Source organism: Oncorhynchus gorbuscha, linkage group LG01 (assembly GCF_021184085.1).
Source record: "Oncorhynchus gorbuscha isolate QuinsamMale2020 ecotype Even-year linkage group LG01, OgorEven_v1.0, whole genome shotgun sequence".
Taxonomy (NCBI): Eukaryota; Metazoa; Chordata; class Actinopteri; order Salmoniformes; family Salmonidae; genus Oncorhynchus; species Oncorhynchus gorbuscha.
Window position 1 is genome coordinate 105238163 of NC_060173.1, and position 8980 is coordinate 105247142.

Here is an 8980-nt window from a genome sequence, read left to right on the forward strand (position 1 = left end):
TCCAACGCTCTAACCACTATCCTACCTGCCGCCCCAGTTTTCCTGAAACCTACAGCAGTAACCATTGCACAGATTGAGGGAGTCAATGCCATCCTGTCTGATATTCAGACTCTGCTTGCAGATGTAAGAGAATAAATCCATACTGCCCTGCCCACTTCACTGTTGCTCCAAGCAAAGGAAACTACAGTTCTGAAATACATCAAAAAGCGTGAAGACTTCTGCCTGAAGCTCATACACACTGCAGCGTACATGATGGACCCCAAGTATTCTGGCAAGAGCATCCTGTCTGGTGCAGAGATCAACAAGGCCTATGGTGTCATCACTACCGTGTCTCACCACCTTGTCCTGGATGAGGGCAAGGTTCTTGGCAGTCTGGCGAAGTACACTTCCAAGCAAGGGCTTTGGGATGGAGATGCAATATGGCAGTCGTGCCAACATATCTCATCAGCCACCTGGTGGAAGGTACTTTGTGGATCTGAGGCTCTTTCCCCTGTTGCCTCCATCATCCTCCAAATCCCACCAACATCAGCTGTCTCAGAGCGCAACTGGTCCTTGTTTGGGAACACACACACCAAGGCAAAAGAAATTCAAAATGTCCCAGAGTGCCCTCAATGTTCTACAGAAGCACCATTGAGAACATACTGGCGGGCTGCATCACAGCCTGATACGGCAGCTCCACCACTACTGAACATTTGTAAACATGAGAATATTATTATTTTTGTATTATTGTTTCATTCACACTTGCACTCTCGGAGCTTTAGTATTTCACTGTACACTGCAACTACATCTGCGACCCTGTGCATGTGACAAAATAAAAACCATCTAAATCTTAACCAATGTAATCTGCTGCCCCTCTCATTGAGTATCTCAAGATGAAGAAGACGGGGGTACTGCAGGCTGCCATTATCAACTCAATTATCCTTTTTACTTCGTCTGTGTGGGATTTTAAAGTAATTGGTTAAGGAAATACATCTGGTGAAATAGAAGCAATTATTTGTACCACGATTGTGTTCGAATTGTTTTTATAGACGGATATCCACGAATATTGACCACGAGGATCGCCATTACCCCATTCACTATAATTTCACAATTTAATATAATGGGCAATCTGTTTTCTGAAACAATGCCTGCAGTACCGCGGTTAGCCTTCAATTTGAACTCTTCAATGCGAGGGGGCAGTCGTTTTCCGCTGCGTCTGATTAAAGGTAGGTAGCCGAGGCGAAGTCCATTCTCTACATGTGTACACCTCATGTACAATGGTCCTCATTTAGCTTTGAATTATTTTGTTGTGATTATACATTTCCATAATAGGCACAATAGACCATTCAGATACGGAGGCATCAAATTACAACCCAACCTATATGTATTAGCTACTGCAGTTCTGTTCTGATGCGGTTGTAAAGAAACAGTTTAAAGACATATTTTTGGTAATGAAAAACAGTCTGTTTTGAGACTGCGGGCCTTTGCACCTGACGAACTAAAACGTGGAGGAATGCGGTTATCTATCCGTTTAAGAAAATCGAGAGTGCGACACTGACTGCGACTGCGCGAATTTGCAGGAAGTGTTAATAGTCGTTTTACCAGCTGATATATTGTCAACAGTCTCAAGACGGGGACCTTTGATCGTTTCAGAGAGCGCCGATATCGTCACTGGTATGTATTCATATTTTTCTACTCCCCGAGTGTACATATGGGATGTGGAGCTGCAAGAATGAAAGTGAGACGGCCGTCGAACCAGAGCTGGGGCGGATTTGGCTTAACCGCAGCAAAGTGACTGGGCTTCAACGGAGTCCATTCTGTACGGAGATACAGCAGTTTACAGATAAAACTGACGATACCTGCATAGCGCATATTTTAATATTCATACCCCGATGTAAAATAAAATATACAGCTAAATGCTTAACAGATAATGAAAAACAATGGCATACGGGGTTTGAGCTGTGCGTGCTGTCACTCCACTGAAATGACAATAGCTCGCTGCCTGGCGAAATTCCAGCTTTTGGATGAATGTGACAGTGGGGAGTGGGACATCAACTCGCCGTTGTTGGTGCGCGCGACTGACATGACCAGGTACATTCGTTCTATCAAATGGACCAGGAACAGCAGAAGCCAGTCCCATGTTTCGACCTCTCAATGACCCCTATGGCGGTTAATTTATATCGCTATAATAAATAAACTCAGCAAAAAAAGAAACATCCTCTCACTGTCAACAACAGGGAGGGGGGGAGGCTCAAAAGTAACAGTCAGTATCTGGTGTGGCCACCAGCTGCATTAAGTACTGCAGTGCATCTCCTTGTGGACTGCACCAGATTTTGCAGTGAGATGTTACCCCACTCTTCCACCAAGGCACCTGCAAGTTCCCAGACATTTCTGGGGGGAATGGCCCTATCCCTCACCCTCTGATTCAACAGGTCCCAGACGTGCTCAATAGGATTGAGGTCTGGGCTCTTCGCTGGCCATGGCAGAACACTGACATTCCTGTCTTGCAGGAAATCACGCACATCATGAGCAGTATGGCTGGTGGCATTGTCATACTGGAGGGTCATGTCAGGATGAGCCTGCAGGAAGGGTACCACATGAGGGAGGAGGATGTCTTCCCTGTAATGCACAGTGTTGAGATTGCCTGCAATGACATGAAGCTCAGTCCGATGATGCTGTGACACACTGCCCCAGAGTACAGGCCTCGGTGTAACCTGCTGTCATTTGAGCCAATCTTTCCTTTTTCCATTACCAGCATTGTCCATTACCAGCATTGTCCATTACCAGCATTGTCCATTACCAGCATTGTCAATTACCAGTTCCCTCTGTTCTGTTCTCATATCTATTCTACATCAAGTAACTCGTGCAGTAAAATCAGATCAAATAAATAACACTACACCTTATGGAACAATGTGGACTGTGAGGACACACACACGTTTACGCACACACACAGTTTTATTATATATATATATATATATATATAGTGGTATTATAAATGTTGTATTTTAGATGTGTAATAATGTTTTTGCCTTCATTTGTTTGGACCCCAGGAAGAGGATCTTGAACCCCAGGAATGGGGATCTTTTAAATACAAAAATAAAATCTTCTCTCATCTGCAGAGAGAAGAAGAGGAGAGTTGGAGAAAGACTTCACGTCCCAGAGTCCCCTGTAGTCTGAGCTCCCATCACTGGGAGGCTCCCGCCCTCCTCATCTCTGTCACCATGGCTACCAGAGGGAGTGGCCGGCCCAACTGCATGCTGCCCCAGACAAAGATATGCCAGTTTAAACTGGTGTTGCTGGGAGACATGGCTGTGGGCAAGTCCAGCCTGGTGCTGCGCTTCGTCAAGGGACAGTTTGATGAGTTCCAGGAGACCACCATTGGAGGTGAGGAGAGAGGGGAGGGGGAGGAGAGAAGTTGACTGGCACACAGTTTGCCCCAGATCCGGGTTGGGCAACTCTGTTCCTGGAGTGACAAAATCTTCTGTTAAAAACACAGAGTTTTATTCCTGGACCAAGAAGGGAAGGTTTGCTGAGATGAAAGGGTTGAGTTTTACATAATTAGTTTTACATTCACTCTCTCGTCTTCTCTGTCTCAGCTGCATTCCTGGCCCAGTCTGTGTGTCTAGACGACACCACTGTGAAGTTTGAGATCTGGGACACGGCGGGACAGGAGCGCTACCACAGTCTGGCTCCCATGTACTACCGCGGGGCACAGGCTGCCATCGTGGTCTTTGACATCACCAAGCCGGTACAGGCATCATTCAGCGCACCACAGAGCTGCATTTTCAGAGCTAACTTAAGGAGTAAATAAATGTATTGGGTGATTCCATGCCAGCAGGAACAGAACATATGTTTGGTATCTGATAGAAACTTCATTGGGAGGAAGGATGTTTACCATGCTTTTACATTTGTATCACAAACCATTTTTGAGAAGATCATGATGAAATGGCCAATTTTAGACATACACTGACCGTACCAAACATTAGGAACACATTGTTAATATTGAGTTGAACCCCTCCATTTGGCCCTCAGAACAGCCTCAATTCGTTGGGGCCTGGACTCTACAAGGTGTCAAAATGATTCAACAGGGATGTTCGCCCATGTTGACTCCAATGCAAAGTTGTGTGAAGTTGGCTGGTGGACCATTCTTGATACACATGGGAAACAAAGTGTTGAGTGTGAAAAACCCAGAAGCGTTGCAGTTCTTGACTCAAACCGGTGCGCCTGGCACCTACTATCATACCCTATTCAAAAGGCACTTAAATATTTTGTCTTCCCCATTCACCTTCTGAATGGCAGACGCACACAATCATGTCTCAAGGCTTAAACATCCTTCTTTAACATGTCTCCTCCCCTTCATCTATGGATTTAACAAGTGACATCAATAAGGGATCATAGCTTTCACCTGGATTCACCTGGTCAGTCTGTCATGGAAAGAGCAGGTCCTCTTAATGTTTTATATGCTAAGTGTATACCTTTCTCCTGGAAGACCCTATGATGTGTGAACCGTACAGGATACAGACAACATCTTGGTGTCATTATACTATAAGACCCTATGATCTGTGAACCGTACATGATACAGACAACATCTTGGTGTCATTATACTATAAGACCCTATGATCTGTGAACCGTACAGGATACAGACAGCAGCTTGGTGTCATTATACTATAAGACCCTATGATGTGTGAACCGTACATGATACAGACATCTTGGTGTCATTATACTCCTTATAGTGTTCTCTCAAATATGGAGTGTCAAGATTCAGAAATAAAAATGTTCATTTATTCAACATTACAAATATTAATATCTCAACTTCCTTTTTTGGCGTAGCTTATTTTCTAGACACATTGTAACAGTACTCTTAAAACACATCACATTTCAAGAGTTGCTCTCTGGTACTATAAATGATATGACCCATTTTATACATAGAAATTGACATTCTAGGTCATTAACCAATCACAGCCCTCCTTTAGCATTGCACATTCAGCAAATCACCAGCAGTGGGAGGGAGTTCCCTTTGAATCCCTTTACAATTCACTGTATTGCTGGTGTCCATATAAATGTCATACCTTCAGAATTAGCAGAGAGCCCACTCTGGAAGTGTGATGTACTTGTAGAGGATATTGTTCCAAACAATGTCTTTTGAGATTACAGATTTTTTGATGTTGAATAAATGAATGTGCAAAATTACATTTTTAAAGCACACTATAAGGAGTATATTTTATTGAACCTTTTTTAACTTTTTTTTTTTTACTACGCAAGTGACGGCCGACCAAGAGGCAAAATTCCTCCTAAGGAATAGTATAATGACACCAAGCTGCTGTCTGTATCCTGTACGGTTCACAGATCATAGGGTCTTCTAGTATAATGACACCAAGCTGCTGTCTGTATCCTGTACGGTTCACCGATCATAGGGTCTTATAGTATAATGACATCAAGCTGCTGTCTGTATCCTGTACGGTTCACAGATCATAGGGTCTGACAGGAGTAATGTACAGGTATAAAAAGGGCCTAAAATGGCCACTTTCACCATGTTTTTAAAATTTTAAATGGCTTGTGATACAAATGTAAAAAGCATTTCAAAGAACCTTCCTATGTGAGAACTGCCAGAACAATCTGAGATACCAATATTTTCTGCTGCCGTGGAATCGCCCCATTGTACTGTATAGACGCTCTAGCCCTCTATCGTGTGAACATTGCCATGTTATTTAAATGTTGCACTGTATCTGACTCCCTCTTTCTCACCAACTCGCCCCTCTCCTATGGCCTCTGCTTTGCCCTCCTGTAGGAGACGTTTGAGCGAGCCAAAGCCTGGGTGAAGGAGCTACAGAGGCAGGCTAGCCCCAACATTGTCATCGCTTTGGCAGGGAACAAGGCGGACCTGGCTGAGAAGAGACTAGTGGAGTACGAGGTACTGTACTCTACACTGACTCAGTAACATGTTATGGTCGTCCCTATACACTGACAAAATACTATATCAAATGTGAATTCTAAAACACTGGGGATTCCCAATACTGATGGCTTGTTGCCTCCTGTCTGACAGGAGGCCCAGACTTATTGTGAAGACACTGGGCTTCTCTTCATGGAGACCTCTGCCAAGACGGCCATGAATGTCAACGATCTGTTCCTGGCCATTGGTAAGCTTCCATCTTCCCCCATCAATCTATAGGGATACTTATAGGTGACAAGATTTTTGTTCATTTCAATTGTTGACCTAATAAACAAAACATTTGTTAAGTTTTTCATGACAACATGACCTGCCCAAGAAAAAACCCCAGGCCCTAGTTAGAACTAGGTCAGAATAGTAACAGTGTGTTCCACTGTCTCTGCAGCCAAAAAGATGCCAAAAACAGACACCCAGAACCCTACACACGCAGCACGACACAGAGGAGTGAACCTACAGGACCCTGATGCCCACAACACCCGATCCTGCTGTGGAGGAGGAGGAGGGAACTAGGACTGCTCCACTTCCACCCTGCCATCCCTGCTCCCAACCTCTGGGGTCGGGCAAGGGGGCACCCTCTTCAAACCTCCACCCTCCCTCCCATCTACCCTGTCAGCCACAGAGAGATAGAGACATAGGGAAAGAGTCGGAACAGGACGGTTGTCTTTTGCGAAGCCAGATAGATTTCTGACAGACAGAGGTCTGATAAAGACTGACAGACAGGAAGAAAGAGTGAGTGTGACAAGACTATATTATTTAGCACTAATCGTGGATGTTGTTTTGCCTTCTGTCTGTCTCGATTCATTTCAATCATGGTTCCATTTCATTATGCAATCGCTGCAGTGTCGGTTCTTGAGTGGCAGAGAGGGAAGAAAGGAGAGCTGGAGCGAGGGAGTCTTAAGGGATGAGGGGGGAAAAGAGGGAATGGGATGCAGGTCACACTCCCCCAAAGTATTCCCATTACTGCTGTCCTGAATGCCCCCTCATCACCCCCTCTAGCATGGGCCCCAGGCTGCCTGAACAACCTAAATCCTGAAGCCTTGGCCTGAGCCATTCCAGACACTTCCCGGTTGCCACAGATAGAATAACCCATGTCAGATGGCACAGTTTACCCACAACCGCATGAGAGGGAGGGAAACACAGTTCACGGCCTCTTCTGATGCCCTTATTTCCTCTGGCCTCATTTATTTCCCCTAGGCTATATTATTATTATTAATACTCCTCAGAGCAGCGGTGTTGCGAGACATCATGGTGCCAATGCCAGTCTGGTATCATCCAGGCCCCTCGTCCTCGATCTCACCTCCACCCACATATGTACAGTAGATATACACTGAAGAACCCACAGTACAGAGTGAGTCTGCTCTATGCCATGTCTGAGTCTGGCCCTCGCTGGAGACCACCGCTGTTTCTAACAATCAATCCACTGTCTAGTGCAGCGTTTCACAAACTCCTTCCTGGGCCCCTCCTGGGTGCGTGTTTTGTTGCCCTAGCACTACACAGCCAGGGGGCCCAGGACCGAGCTTGGAAAACCCTGGTTACTGCAGTGATATCCAGGGCTGCAGTGTCTCCTGGTCAGGAGAAAATCCTTGCCTCTCCTGAGTGATAATATATAGTAGGATCTCAAAACGCTAGCCTGGTCTCAGATCTGTTTGTGCGGTCATTGCCAAGTCCCTATGGTTGACAATGATCGCGGAGCTAGACAGAAAAAGCCGATCTGGGACCAGGCTACAAACCCCTCTAGGGATGAAGTCCTGTAGTTAGGAAACCATTGTATCTTGCCTGTCATGTTGTGAATGCATGGGCCATGATATACATGCTATGTTCTTCTGTTCCTCGTTTGTCCTGTGTCTTACTGCGTAAGAGTTGATGTAAATGAAAACAATGTGATAACGCTTTTAATGACTGACTAACGAGCCGATGCTGTTCAAAGCACTGGTTTGGAGACGGACAGCTGTGAATACAGAGCTACCCACTCTGTTGATGGACTCCATTAACACATAACCCCTAGACATTCCATATAGGTCTGGATGGATGAGAGAAGGCATGTTTGCTTCACCTTGTCGACTGATCGACTGGGTGGATTTATGTTTGCCATATTGCTTCTAACACTCCATTTGTTTCAGATCTACAGGGAGGTAGGTAGGTGATAGGGGGGTCGTTTTGGAATTGCGCATGTTTAGCTAAGAATAATAAGGGTGCTTACAAGGGGTTTGAAAAACAACAAAGTGCCTACTCTGTTTTATTCCCCCTGTGTGCTTTGTGAGTTTGCTCTGGGGTGTGTTCAGTAGGTAGCAGTCCAAGTAAAGCACATCCCTGTAACCATTAGCTGCCTGCACGTTGTCTGTCAGTCTGCCCTTTGAACTCTTGTCAAATACACCATGTATTCTCACCTAATTGTATTGAACCCGTTTTGTTTGTGTTTGATTTTACTGACTAGAATACCCATGTCATCCTGGAATGAATCGCTAACTAAGGACCCTAATCGATGTGATGAGCTCTACTTAATTTAAAAACTAGTTGTTTCATGGGCTCATCATGATTAACTGATGAATCCATGAGTCACTCATTCATTAACTCCCTGATCACAGGTTGTGTGTAATAATAAAGTTCACACAATGTGGGGGAAAAACTGAACTCCCATCAGCACCTCTGTAAAGCGTTGTTCAATAAAGATGTGCTATTGCGCCATGTGTGCAGTCAGTGACTGAATCGATAGTATGTCTCAATGGTTTAGTCAGTGGTGAAACTGTAGTTTTTTGTGTGTGTGTTGTGGTTGGGGGGGGGGTCTGCTAAAGAGCTCAGGAACCACAGGTCCTGGGGCCCCTCCCTGGGTGCACGTTTTGGTTTTTGCCCCAGCACTACACAGCTGATTCAAATCACCAACTCATTAAGCTTGAATTATTTTGAATCAGCTGTGTAGTAGTGCTGGAGCAAAAACCAAAACGTGCACCCAGGGAGGGGCCCCAGGACCGAGTTGGGGAAACCCTGGCCAGTTATGAAGTTGTCCATGGACCCTCTTATCTGTGCATTTGTATAAAAGAGTCATATCTCGTGGAC

The 8980-nt window shown here is 45.1% G+C and overlaps 1 protein-coding gene across 1 annotated transcript; it reads left to right on the plus strand.

Moving 5' to 3' along the window:
• The first annotated feature begins 1240 nt into the window (after positions 1 to 1240).
• Positions 1241 to 8632, plus strand: rab5b (RAB5B, member RAS oncogene family). Its single transcript, XM_046368953.1, has 6 exons — positions 1241 to 1653; positions 3099 to 3363; positions 3576 to 3727; positions 5768 to 5890; positions 6023 to 6116; positions 6312 to 8632. The coding sequence occupies exons 2-6, from the start codon at positions 3201 to 3203 to the stop codon at positions 6434 to 6436; spliced, it is 657 nt and encodes a 218-aa protein (XP_046224909.1). The 5' UTR covers positions 1241 to 1653; positions 3099 to 3200; the 3' UTR covers positions 6437 to 8632.
• Positions 8633 to 8980: the final 348 nt, after the last annotated feature.